The sequence below is a fragment of the Castanea sativa genome, chromosome 6, assembly GCF_040712315.1.
Source record: "Castanea sativa cultivar Marrone di Chiusa Pesio chromosome 6, ASM4071231v1".
In the NCBI taxonomy this organism is placed as follows: Eukaryota; Viridiplantae; Streptophyta; class Magnoliopsida; order Fagales; family Fagaceae; genus Castanea; species Castanea sativa.
Window position 1 is genome coordinate 44,011,344 of NC_134018.1, and position 14,825 is coordinate 44,026,168.

General features: G+C 34.5%; 1 protein-coding gene across 3 annotated transcripts; it reads right to left on the minus strand.

Moving 5' to 3' along the window:
• Positions 1-4,095: 4,095 nt before the first annotated feature.
• Positions 4,096-13,425, minus strand: LOC142639293 (SNF2 domain-containing protein CLASSY 1). Of its 3 annotated transcripts, XM_075813494.1 has the most exons (8): positions 13,145-13,327; positions 11,938-12,011; positions 11,559-11,673; positions 10,975-11,222; positions 8,791-10,200; positions 8,337-8,483; positions 5,906-7,837; positions 4,096-4,565 (listed from the first exon to the last, which is right to left on the minus strand). In XM_075813494.1, exons 3-7 carry the CDS (start codon positions 11,605-11,607, stop codon positions 5,912-5,914), a joined length of 3,780 nt encoding a protein of 1,259 aa, XP_075669609.1. In that variant the 5' UTR covers positions 11,608-11,673; positions 11,938-12,011; positions 13,145-13,327; the 3' UTR covers positions 4,096-4,565; positions 5,906-5,911. The 3 variants fall into 3 exon arrangements, with proteins under 3 accessions (XP_075669609.1, XP_075669608.1, XP_075669610.1); XM_075813493.1 differs by lacking the exon at positions 11,938-12,011 and having other exon boundaries at positions 13,145-13,425; XM_075813495.1 differs by lacking the exons at positions 11,938-12,011; positions 13,145-13,327 and adding an exon at positions 11,762-11,890.
• Positions 13,426-14,825: the final 1,400 nt, after the last annotated feature.

The following is a 14,825-nucleotide window of genomic DNA, read 5'->3' on the forward strand; positions in this document are numbered from 1 at the left end:
AGTTTTCTTTATATGAAGTAACTTATGTTCTTCTTAGTTCTCTGCTTGGTTCAAAATAGCTGACTGCTGCCTTTATATTTTTGCAGTGCCATTATGGACATAAATTGGGTTCTACCTATAAAACAATGGTATAAAACTGATGCCCCACTTGTAGACAAGAGCTTGGAGATGGGAAGGCACCCTAGAAGCATCCAGGATAGCCATAGGAAGGTTAGAGACAGTCATGTGCATAATGTTTGCAGTTGAGGTATCTCAAAATCATGTGTTAATGCTTGCTGCATCTTTTTTGTGTCAAATGGACCTTAAACTTTCCTCCATTTTGTTGATGTATTGAATTGCATATTCCTTAAAGATTGATAATTTTCCATATTCCTTAAAGATTGATTGAAATTGTGACAAGTTTGAGAAAATTCCAGCTTGATATTCCTTTGGAATTTCGGCTTGTTATTTTGTTGCATGCAACAAGCCAAAATTTTGCAAGAATAACAAGCTGGAATTGTGTGTGTGACAGGTTTTTTTATAGTAGCATTTGTAAAACTTATAGCAGCGTTTGTAAATGCATTTGCCATCTAGCCTAGAAGAAAAAAAGGCTATAGCCGCGTTTAAAAACACAACTATAGGTGACAGATATAGCCATATTTAAAAAACGCAGCTATAGTTGTGAGATAAAGCCGCGTTTTTAAACGCAGCTAAAATATGTCTTCGAAGCTGTCAACAAGTGACCTATAGCCACGTTTTTAAATGCAGCTATAGATGGCCCTATAGCCACATTTAAAAAGCGTGGCTATAGTTGTCACCTATAGCCATGGTTTTAAAATGCGGCTAGAGTATGTCCTATAGCCACATTTTTGCAAATGCAACTATAGGACATACTCTAGCCCTCAGGCCTATAGTCACGGGTTTTATGGCCTAAAAAAACATGGCTATAGGCCAAATCGTTCTATAGCCACGTTTTTCTGAGCTATAGCCATGTTTTTAAAACGCGGCTATAAAACGGTTTTTTTGTAGTGAGAAATGGAACAAAACAAAAAACAAAGGATCCAATGGTTATCATCGCATCATCAAATATGAAATAGAAAGAACAATAAGAATTCTATCATGAAACTAGACCATCAAATGAGTTTATTGATAATATCTCCCATTGAATCCTTTAATTTTCTACAATTTTTATTTAGATCATTAGATTTGAGAAATGTGACATTTAAAAATCAAGTAAATGCGACATGTTGCATATACTAAAAATGAAAGGAAGTTGCTAGATTCAATTGAAGGATTTAAATCTTTCTAAACAAAATTGAAGGATTTAAATCCCATCATTTATGAATCTCTATGTAATTGCCTATTCTTTCACCCCAAACACAATTCAAAGACAATATTCATCTAATGTTAAATTTTATCCCATACTAGTAGCAAACTATTGTGTGAGAAAATGTAATATAATTATTTTATAAGAATATAATGTGAAATTTGTAGATCAAATAGTGCATATGTTATTTCTAAAAGTATTTTATGTTTTTATTAGATTTATGTAATGGAACATGTGGGGACAAGAGACTTGGATAAGAGTATTGGGCCATGAGCCATGCCCGAGGATGCCAAAGAGTCCGAGGACAATCAAGTATTAATAAGGGCAAGTAGGTTATTGGGCCAAAGACGAGGGTTGGTAACAACAAGTAGGTGATGTTATACGAGGAGCCAAACTTCCTAAAAAAACAGAGAGGAAGTCAGAAGTCTGACCACCCAGCAAGTACTGGGTAGTGGGCAACCATGCTTGGGAGGATAAGCTTTAGAGAGGTGAGTCAACAGAGAATTGAGAAATATCTAGAAAAAAAGTTGCTATCACCACATTGAATGCTTTACACCTAACCAACTGGCCGCATTAATGTGGAGGAAATGCTTGAACAGTGACTTCTAGCCTTACAGCTACACACAAAGACTCCAAGAAGGTTCTGATGGAAGAACTATCAAAAAGATGAGTTATTTGATCAACAAGTGGAAGGTTAAGATGGGAGCAAGAGAGGGAGTATAAGAGGGAAAATGATTCCTTTACATGGGGGGATCTGAAAAAAGAAAAAGAGAAAAAAAAAAAGAAAAAAAAAGAACTAAATGTAACTAAGAACTCTGAATATTTGTACAAATTTGAAATATATACATAAGAACATACCTTCCTCAGACTTGACCGATGAGCATTTTTCTCTTCAAATTGTACTTCTCAAGCATTCAAACACTAAACCAAGATGTTATTCAAAAGATTTTTTTTAATATACTATAATCAGTTGACTAAATTGAAAATATCCAAGAATATATATATATATATATATATATATATATATATATATATATATATATATATATATCCCATTCTATGAAACACATGTAACATGTTACATTATGTTTAAATTTTTATATAAGTTTAGAATTATAGCATTTGTTTTTTCAAATATAAGTTGAATGCCTATATTATTGATATGGATTTTAATATAATCCTTTGAATGTTTATCATTTTTATTTCTTTAGGACTTGTATTTCTAATGCCTAATTTGTTTGTCTTTTTCTATACAAAACTAAAGAGTTTGGCTTAAATAGAATAAAATTTCATGCTTTTCAACCCAAAATTACATATATATATATATATATATATATATATATATATATATATATATATATATATATATATAGAGCTAAAAAAAGAAAAGAAAAGAAGGCCTACAAAAAGGATCAATTAAAGGCCCTATTTGTCCAAAATATATTGAATGAGACCGAATTGGATTGAAGTAGTTCAAAATGCTATACTGATGTGTCTAAAAAAGAACATAGCAATAATAAATACTATACTTCAACTCTTCATATATATATTAGAAATGCAAATGCAAAGAAACGTTATTGACTAAAACCATCTATAGTCTATGATAAATTGACCAGATGCAATGTATTTTGTAGAAGAAATATTACTCATGCATAAGTAACAAACCCAACAAAATCGAGTAAAAAATTTATAATATAAATAAATAAAAGTCACCTATATGGCATGGAGTCAAGTATCAACCAATATCAAATACTATAGACAAGTTGGCACATCTGCTCAATATTTAAAAATTATAGAAAAAACACAACCTAGTCAAGGAAATGAATCTAGTACTAATAGACTCTGAGCATAGTACCAAAAGTTTTTGGTGCTTTCCTTCAAGTTGGCATAATCTTGATTTAGTATGACAACTTGATGTATTTTTCCTTAAATAAAGCTCCTATAGAAACTATTCCAAGTGATTAATCCAAATTCCTAAGCTAAGCCCACCATCTGTTTTTTTATCCGCTCATATATTGTTGAGGCTATCTTTGAAAAAGAAATCAATAATTTATTTACAACAAATTTCAAGTGGCGTAAAAAAATAATGTCAATGGTAAGCTTAGATTAAATCCAATAACAATAGTTTAAAATTTTAAAAATATAACAGAAATTTTAGAAAACAATGCAACCAATTGGGTATTTGCTAACGATGCACCAACAACTTTTAGACCAATGATAGAGACTGAAAATATTATCACAGCTTGTTTCATAACTTGCTTTGTGAACAAATTGTGATTGGAGCAACGTCACTTATTCACTTTCACATGAGTTCATCATTGTCTCTTCTTTTGTAATGTACCAATCACAATAGACCACATCAATAATTGGGGGGGGGGGGGGGGGGGGGGGGAAATGATATCTGTATTTATTGAATAAGTAATGGCCTGCATTTCATCAAAAAAAAAAAAAAGTAATGGCCTGAACATATCAAATGTCTTAGTTTCTCGATTTTTTGGTGCTGTCTTAACCTATGTCACAACGAAGGTAAGAATTTTCATCATACAGTTTTATTAGTGGGCACAGGTGCAATGCATGCACAACAAAGATATAAGAACAGGGAAAAATAAATATTAAAAAAACAAACAAACAAACCCACCACCTCTGTACATGACTAAGTCTAATACAAAGACTAAATGACCGAGTCTATGCCCCATTTAGGTGTACAAAACATTATAATATACTCATCTTGGAATGTAAGGTATTCTCATGGTGATACACTGATACATATGTATTATATACAAACTACATTGTCTTGAAAAATAGGCTTTTATTCCAGTAACATAGTCCAGGACGAAATTACAATAAGATAGCTCACTTGACAAACAAGTACCTCTACATAAAATTCATCTTTCTTAGAGCTATGCAGAACTCTCGCAGGGTAAACAAATTTTACCACTTCAAAATTCCCAATCCACATACAAATACAACAACAACAACCAAGACTTAGTCCCAAAATTTTGGGATCAGCTATAGATCCTCAACAGACTAGTCAAGCTGGGCTACATGTATTCTTTTCCGTCATTCTATTCTATCCAAAGTCAAAATTGCCAACCCTGGACAAAAAATAAACTGCATTTGAAATGGACATGCAGTTCACCTTCACTGGAAGTACTTTCCATTTTGGGAACATATAAATATAATGCTTTGACAATAGTGGAGTGCAGGCTTACTACTCGGTTCGGCACCTCAGTAAGCTCTTATCTCCATTTCCATACTTCTGCAAAATCTTCCAATTTTTAGAAAAACAAATGCCATATCTAAGCTTTAAATTGCTAAGTGGAATAACAGGGAGGTAAGGTAATAAATTTCATATGAATGCTTCAATGACAATTACAGAGTTAGTTTGAATGGATTGACATGTTTAGATAGAGGTTTTTTCTCTTTGTTTTCAAAGAGGGAGGGGGGTGTTCAGTGCTGTGTATTGTGTAATAAACCCATGGCACCAAGGCCTACCTTGAATTGATATGAATGAAAAATATATGATAGAGTAGAAGCAAATGTCAGGATGTGGAGCAAAATGCAAGAAACTGTTAGGCTTATGTGGAAATCTCACGTGGGTGAGGGGTGAAACACTTGGGAAATTGATATAACATATGGTACCAAAGCACATGGTTGATCCTAGTATAGTTCGAGAGAAGATGAAGGTCTGATTGCTAAAGAAGTAATATTTCTTGTCCACCAAGGATTATGTTTGAAGGTTTTTATATAGATATTACAATATGGGGCATGGTAGCCTTCGCCCAAGGGTCCTCCCATATAAGTAGAAGAGAATACTCTTAAAAGATAAGTTCTCTTGAGAGAAGAGATAACTCTTAAAAGAAGAGATAACTCTTAAAAGAAGAGTTTTCCTCCAAGTAGAGTAGACATTTAGAAGGGGAAAGGACTCTCAGGAGAAGAATTCTCTTGATAGAACAGAAGAGAAGAATTCTCTGATAGAATAGAAGACTGTTGGGTATACACATGTGAGTGTAGGCCCACAATGAATGATCAAAAGTTAATATAACATATAGGGACACCATGTAACCCACCTATGAGTTTGGGCTCAACTGTCATATTAACCAATCAATCTTCTCATTATTATTCAATGTGTGACTTCACTCACACATGCATACCCAACAAAGTTCACCAAATCAACAACCATTACAAAAGATATACATTGTAAACCATGATGCTATATGCATAATCATCATGATTCTACTATCTCATAATCAATAGATATAAGGATTCCCCGATCATGGACTTCAGATTAGAGAGCCCTTCAGGTTAGGGGGGATGAGTTATCAGGAACATCAAAAACCATTAAAGCACATCTTGGTCAAAATTAGTGCTCAGGCTGTCTGCAACATTTGGGCAGCTTGGCTAAGTTTTTCACAAATGAATGATGCATAAAATGACAAAAGCAATTCACTCTTGATGCATGTAATTATGCTGAAATTCACATATGAAGTAACATGATATGAGAATTATGCCACAAAGCCTTCTTAGAGAGAGACTAAGGATCGTCTAATGAAAAAGGCAGGTAACTACTTTGATAACAATTTGGAAGGCAGTTTTTACCTCTGATCAATTTGTTGAAGCCTTTTCATTCTTCATGATCATATGGAATGATTTATGCCGGTCCTCCTCCACCATTTCCCTTAAAATATCATCTTCAATCTTTTCGGCTTGCCAGCGTGAAGGGTCCTCCACAAATGCCTCACTAAAAATCATACTTGAGACCCACTCCTTCCATGTTGTCCTACGATACTTGTCTTCTTCCAGTGTGCCTGTCGCCAAGAGCTGATACACATAAACCATCTTTTGCTGACCAGGACGAAAAGCCCTTGCAATAGCCTGCTTTGTCTTGGAAGGGTTCCACTCTGAATCCAGTAAGATCACTCGAGAAGCTGCAGTCAAACTAATGCCTTCAGCACAAGCTGTAATTGAAGCAAGTAGTACTCTTGAGGGCCCAAATGGTTCCTCAAATTGATCCATCACTCTTCCTCGTTCAAATAATTCTAAATCCCCTGTAAGGACCAAAACTTCTCTACCCCTCCGCCACCCAAAGATATTCTCAAATAACTCAAGAAACAATTTAACAGGTGCAATGTTGTGGCAAAAGATCAGTATCTTCTCCTTCTTGACAACACGATACACAAGGTTCAAAACAAACCTTACTTTTGACCCCTTCTTCAAATCAAACTTGTACTTTTCAAGCTCCATTAGTTCCTCCATAGTAAAAAACTTGTTAGCACAGACTGCAGTTTTAACTAACCATGGATGTATTGACCCAAGGGTTATCAAAAGCTCTAATTCCAGTGGATATCCATGGTATTCAGCCATTATCCTGTGCAGTCTCACCAAAACATCATGTTGGATGTCAGTTGAATTCATTAACAAGGTGTATATCTGTAAACCAGGAAGGTTTTCACTACTTCCACCTTCATAGACATCTATAAATCCATTTGTGATATTTCTCAACATGTTTAGACCATTCATCCTCTCTTCTCCTACGTTTGAATCAATTTTTTTTGCAATTGTATCTAAGAAGAACTTTCTTGCTCGGGCTTCTCTCAAATGTAGTGCTTTGTCTCTCCAACTCTTTTTCCTCTTGTATTTTGGATCTAATTCCCTCAAAACTTCATTTATAAACTTGGGTCTTGCCAAGCAGAGGGTGTTGAAATATTCACAGAAATTGTTTTGAAACAATGTACCTGAAAGCAATACTCTCAGGTCAGTTTCAACTTTCATCAAAACCTTCCTCAACCTAGATTTTGTACTTCTAGGATTGTGCCCTTCATCTAGTACCAATATCCCTGGACTTTCCCGCAACACTCTAGCCATATATCTTCTGTGTGCAAATTTCGAGTCTTCCCGCATCAATGTTAGAAATGAAGTATAACCCATGACGAGAACACTTGGATGTGCATGCCACTTCTGTATTTTCTCTAGGCAATCCAAAACATGCATTACATCATCAGTGGGTTTTGGACCTCCTGGAATTCCTGGAAATGGTGCTGATTTCTGCTTAAAGACTCTGTATGTTCTACGACCATGAATTAGATAAACTGGAATAGGAATTTCCCACTTAATAAACTCCTTGTACCACGTATAGAGTGTGGTCTTTGGAGCAAGAACCAAGGGTCGTTTTCCAGGGAACAATTTCAAATAGCTAACAAGGAATGATATAATGAGAAAAGTTTTCCCAGCTCCAGGAGTATGAGAGATAACACAACCACCCGTTTTCTTGGAAGCTTTTTCCATCTTTGCTGGTATCATAGATCCAGCAACATTTTGCCACAAAAATTCAAAAGCCTTTTTTTGGTGGAAGTGCAATTTCTTCCTAAGTTCAGGGACTAAGGCCCACACGTTCTCATTTTCTTCTGATAAAGGCACATCAGAGGAGGCTTTAGTATGTAAAATATCCAAACCCTCATCATCTTCCAGCTTGTGTGCTGAATCTTCTTCATTGCATCGCTTGTCATCTGTGTTAAAGCTGGTGTATTGCATCTGGGGATATAAAAAATTAATTAGAAAGCCTGTGAAATAATGACATCATCACAGAATAATAAAAAATTTGGATGCATTGGGTTTGGAACCAAACATATGTGGTCCCATGTAGGAGATCATGGTCATGGATAAACATAATCAAAGAATTTAGGCCCCACTCAGAGGCATATATGAACATTTTTGAGCCTGCAAATCAAATAATACATCACATTCTAGGATCACATACTTCAGTGTTGTTTCACAGATTTCACAATAACTAAACGTTTTCTGCCCCTGCATGTTCAATGATGGAACAGAACCCTCTCCATTTCATTTGATATTGTAAAACTAGATACATCTTTAGGTTTGTAATATTTAATTTCAACAATGAAATGAATTCATTTCAAATGGAGAGGATCATTTTCCTTCAAAAACACAATGTCTCCATCAGGAAGGAAGGTTTGAAAAAAAAAAAAAAGGAAAGAAAGAAAGAATTAGCATTAATGAGTTCCAAACTTACAAAGGGTGCTGAAATATCTCTTATCTCAGTGCTCACAAAACCACATCTGCGGCAAAGAATTCCAATTTCTTCATCCAATTTGTATTCATGCTGGCAAATTTCACTTGAATTGTTCATGATCCCAGTGGACCCTGCGGCTTCTGAACCCTGAGAATCATTTTATCAGACTAATGAGCCTTGAGGAATGCAGATCGAAACAAAAAATACAAAAAAATAAAATAAAATAAAATAAAATTGAGGTAAACATTTATGTTTATTAATTAGAAAAATCCCTTCTTTGAACCATTCTCTCATTATTCAGCCACATCTTATTGTTTTGTCAACTTTATTTCCCTCCCTCCCACACACACACAACAACAACAACAACAAAAACACGCGCATGCACACAAAATGAGCTCATCAACTGAGTATCAAATAAATAGAGAAGATCTTGATAAAAGGTCAAGAGTGATACCTCATTGTCTTCAAAAAGATAACTTGATGCCATAGCTAGTTCCATTTCTTTCCACAGCATTTCAGTTTCTGACATCTCTCCCTCGTCCTCTTCTTGGGGTGGTTCCATCTCCCTATGGTTCAAGCTTGCTGTTTCCTTAAATTTTTGCCACTGGTCAATGATCTGCGGCTCTTCTTTTGTGGATGTGGTATCCATTTTCTTCAAGAATGAATTGATTAAATCCTTGTATGCACCAGCACTTAAGGTTCTCTTCTGGTAGGTTCTTTCTTCACTTAGAACATCCCTTTTTGCACATGCTGAATTATATCTTCTTCCTTGGAGTTTTCTATCTGACGCTTTTCCTTCCCAACTAGCTTCTAATTCCAAATCTTCTAATCCAGAAATTTTCCTTTTCTGTGCTTTAGGAAAACTATTCATGTAATAATACTTGGAAGAAAGTTCACGCATATCTTCTCTGTGATGTCCATGACTCTTGGCAGGATGATGATAGTGTTCAAAGGCTATTGGAGCACTTTCATCTCGAAAAGGAACAATAGCAAGTTGAGTTTGACGTTCTTTTTTACTAGCCACACTTGATTTTTTTGCTTTTGATTTAGTCTTGCTTTTGGGCAAAAGAAGATCCTCACAGGGACGTAACGCATGAGAATGGACCTTATGGACCTTTTTTTCAACCTCATTATGCTCTTCAGAACAGCTTGCATTCATACCAAACAGGTAGGATAGTGGTAATGACATTTCCTCGTCTTTCCATTGTTCTATCTTGTATGGCCTCGTTCGGACATAGCCAATATCTATCTCTGAACCACTGTCACAGCCAAGAAAGCGTTCAGGTTGTACATTTCGACGTTTAGAGCGTCGCAAGTCCATAAGATCATAAAATGGTTGTGATGCAGCTTCATGCGTTTCACAAGCCGGAGCTGCCTCAATGGCTTCAGCCGGAACAAATTTTAGTACAGTGGGTTCTACAATATCATTTTCTACTCTTAAATTTACAGCACTTAAGTAATTACCAGAGTTTGTTGTACAGCTATCATCATCAGCCCCCAAAATTTGATACACAACCTTGTTTTTCACTGATCTTACATCAAATGTAGTATGCTTCAAAACTGATGTTACAAGTAACCATGATAGGTCAGATAAGAATCTCCCCAGACACAATTTAGTTTTAGGCAATGAAGAACAGTCCTCAGAGGAAGCCCACCGATAGTGCCGATCTTCACAAGGAAATCTTTCAAGCCTTTGGAGGATAGCAATTTTATCAATTCCTACCAGGTGAACCTCTTTACTAAGTGTTCCTCTCTCTGAACCTAGAGGGCCTTGGTTAACATAGAAGTTAACATAAAACTGACATGAACAACGATAGTCATGAGGTTTCCTCTCAATAGAACTTATTCTAGCATCAGCCCACACCTATATAAGAAAGAGAATCTGCTGATCAAACATGTATAACGAAACAAGCCAGATAATGTGCAAAGAAATAACAGGCCAATGCAAGCTAAGAACACTAGAAAAGTAATGTAACAATCAGCCAAGAAGTAAAATATGTGAGTTGAGTTTTCACATGCACAGGAATAACCTTTGATATTAGGTCATTAGTTTAGTAATTGCATTCCCCTTTTCTTAGAGAATATGTAATGATATGAGGGGACAGAGACATGAAATCATCACAATTATAAAATTGCAAAAAGCACAGAATTAAATGAAATGAAAGCAATTTAAAATTCAGCCCCAACATTGAAAAATTGAATAAACCATGTTATCAAAGTATCATTATAGAAATAAACAAAAGTTGGAAGAGAAGGAGAATTTATATATATATATATATATATATATATAGGAAAAGAGAAGGAAGTTAGAGCAGGCAACCAGGCGTGATTACTGGGGTGTAACCACAGTAGCTTCTCTACCCATTGAAGAACCAAAAAGTAATGCATTTATAGGTACACAGTCTATAGAAAGTGGACTTGTAACTTAGGACTAGCAAGCAACAAGATATCTTGGTGTTGTAAGTTGGATTTAGTCATGAGAAATAAATAAACATAAATGGAAAGATAAATATATGATGAATGTGTAACATACATAGGCACACACAAGTGTCTAAGCATTTAAGATGCCAAATTGCTCTATTGAAGCTGTGACAGAGAAATCCAAATTACAAAACAAAATAAAAAGGTGAGTTACAACCTCCTGGTTTCCCTCATCTGAACTATTTCCTTGTTGAGAGGCTGAAAGCACACATATGTCAACACCGGGTCTCAGAAAGCAGGTGCAGTCAGATAAAGTAGCTTGCCTTGACCGTATACGAAGGTTTGCAATTGGACTTTTCTCCTGAATTACAGTCTGAAAATCCTCGAAATGCAAGGTCATAGACCCATTCACAATTCTGATAAGCTCCACTGCTTCCCATGAGCCATAGAAAAGAGCTTCAAAAGCTGACAGATGAAAAATTGGTAAGTTCTTATGAATTTAACTAAAGGTTTTTTTATTTTTGATAAAGGAAAATTTAACTTAGATTTATGAACCATTCAAGCATAACTCCAGCAGAAAGATCACTGATATTTGGTAATCACAGAAATCATTCCAAAGTCAGGGGTTCAAGAATGACTAATTTCTAATATGTATTTTTGTGAGATGTGATAAGTCCATATTTTTCCAAAAAGAAATCCAAAGCTGAAGACAATCATTATAGTTTGAATTCAAAAGAAAAATAAAGAGAATTACAACTTATAAAAAAATAAAAAGAATGAGAGGGAGGAGGTAATACTTACGATAAGCATCAAACGGATGTTTGTTTCTACACAGATTCCTTCTCTTCATCCTTGACTAGCTAGCAGGCTCAATCCTAGCAATAATCCCCACAATAACAGGTATAATATCAAGAATCTGCAATGCATAGACAATTAGGTGAATTTCAAACCCAAGGTTATTTAAACATTAAGCTGGGGAATTTAAACAAGATCTCAGTGCTAACATCAATTCAAGCAGATTGTACTAAGGACGCAGTGGAGTGGGCTCCCAAGGTTGATTGGGCTACTGATATACAATGTAATAATGTGAATGCTTGTTCTTTTATGGTATTGGATTGCATGAAGGTTACGTGTCATAATTTCATATCTTCACTTCTGTTTACTTCAATTAAGTTCTAACCTCAAAATATGCTCCAATTGTCCCGTTTTGTTTGTCCATCATTCCATTTTAGGATAAGTTGAAAACATTGCCTACTTTGAAAGGCCAACAAGCAAAATGTTAATAACTTTACTAACATGCCATATATTTTTATAGAAAAAGTTAATGCTTTTTGTCATTTTGCTTTGTAATTTGTTACTCTTGTGTACTAAAATTGGTAGTATATTTAGCATTAAATTATGGTTCCTTTATAAGGTGAATAAACAAAACAAGTAAAAGTAATTATTACCATATGCATGCTCCCTCTCACAATAAGTGAGTCCCATAGACAATGTGAGAGGGAGGATGCACATATCCAATACATGATATACATTCTCAACAAGTGAAGGGAGCATTAAAAAACAAAATCACTATTCTGCTTGAAGAACAAGAAGGTTCATATCACATCACAGTAATAACAAATATGAATTATTAACCTCCTTCAATTTCAGAAGAGTTACCCTCTCTCTTATTGTTCCATAAAAAAGACCCTCTAATTTTATTCAACTGCTACCCTCTTCACAGTATCAAGAGGGGGCAAATCGTTGCAAAAAGGCTTAAAGATTCACACTACTGAAAAGATAACATAGCAAATTCAAAGCCTTGACTCTAGAATCTACCCATGAGACACACAAACTTTCCCTCAAAAACATTTAACACCAAATTTTTTTTTCTTATTAATAAAAAAGTAGATAAGAGTAAGCATCTTATCTCTATTTATTCCTTATTCCTCTAAAACAAACACAGAACAAAGAAAAGATAACAATAACATTATTGGATAGAGACCCTTCATAATATATATATATATATATATATATATATATATATATATATATATATATATTTTTTTTTTTTTTTAAATGGCGTCAGATAGCAGCTAGAACGAGAAAAAAAAATGAAAAATTGCTTAAAATGGTATAAAATGCATGTTATTGATAAATCCCCGAAATAGCAAAAGAAGAAAAGCATGATCAATCACCAAACATGGATTAGAAGTTAGAACACGAAAAATTTACTAAATTTAGACCAACTAAATCAATTTCACAGAGTTGGCCCATCAAAAAAAAAATTCAGAGAGTTGGTTACATTAAATAAGTATTATTGTCCAAACTATGCCGAGTAGAAACCACTACATTTTCCAGGTAGACCTGAGAAAATACATAAAATAACAAACTTGAAGCAAATCTACCTGAAAATAATTTCTGGGTCTGAAATGAAAGTCAGATTCCGGCAAAGTTGGTGGTTCAAAATCTAGTTTAGAACTAGAAAACAGAGAATCTCGGACATGTCTGAAGCTGAAAGTGTAGTGGGCAAAGAGGGTAGAACAAGGCCAAGAAAGAGAGAGAGAGAGAGAGAGAGAGAGAGAGTACTTAGTGAGAAAGTGACAGTAGATTGGAGAAATCTATGCGGGCCTGTCTGAAATCCTCGAATTTCGTGCCTTTGCATGAGCAAAAAGAGGTAGTTGAGCTTGAGAGTTGTGAGTTGTGACCGAGAGTTTGGCCACTCGGGACACTCGCGGCAAAGGGCAGGTTGGTGTAGATAAGTTGAAAATTGGAGGGTAGTTTCGTGATTTCATGTTTCAATGAACGGCTGTGATTGATTGTTGGAGGAGTAGTTGGGTGGGTCCATCCAGGTGATTTTGATTTCAGAAGACGCTCGTGTGAGTTTGTGACCAAAACTTTGTGAGTGCGATCAATAATTCGTTGTGAGTTTGTGACAACACAACACAACACAACACAACACATAAACCTTATAGTCAAATGACTCTAATGCTTTTGTGACTTTGTATTTGACTTTCTCGAGCTTTGAACCTAATAAACAGTTTTATTATACGGATAGGTCAGTGGGCTTGAGCCCATTTATTCTTAACCTGTCCTACTAAAATGTTAGGACGGCTACATTACTTAATAATGATACCACTGGTCCACAACCAATCTTAAACCCCAAAAAAAAAAAAAATTTATTTAACGAGTGACTTGACATATTTGTCAAGGTTAATTTTTTTTTTTCGATTTTTTTTGAGCTTGCATATGAATCTTTCAAAGAATTTTTTTTATTTGTTTTCGTTGCTTTTCATCGTTGTGAAACCCATTCAATTTATTTTTAACAAATATACAAATATATTTGTTAACAAAAGCATTGAGGATAATTTTTTTCTAAAATCTTAAAATAAATTTTTTTTTTTTGAAGTTACAATAAATTATTATGAGATAGTGGCCACTACCTACACAAAGAAGGGACAAAGGGAGTAGGGGACTATCCAAGGTTAACATACAAAAAAAGAAGAAGCCATATTTTACATCATTTTGATTTCTTTTCTTTTTTTTTTTTGCTGAATACATCATTCTGATTTCCACCAAAGGGGTAGTTGTCCTCTTATAGGGTAGGGAGAGAAAAATGTCAATAAAGCATATAATATAACCAAAGATTAGGTGACCATCTTTTATGAAGTAGACTAACTTTTACAAAGTAACTTCAATAAAGTGACTTTATTTTTGTTATGAGCTTGGCATTTTTCTTTGTTACAAAAAGGTTTACAAACATAAATAGATAGACAAAAATGACACTTTACCTGCAGATAAGCTGTATTGCATTCTCTTAATAATAATAATAAAAGCTCTATTTCTTCTTTTTTTTTTTTTTCCTTTCATTTCAAAGGGAGAGTTGCCCTTTTATAGCAGAAGAGGAAAGAAAGATAACAAAGTCAAAGAGATAAGGATGATAAAAAAAAAAAGTTTAAATTATTATACTAATAATGTAAAATTCATATTATACACATTTGTTTAGTATACAATTATCTCATCATTCCATCCAATTAATAAGGTTGAAATATTATTTGACGTCTAGTGGAGGCAAAGAGATAAGACTTT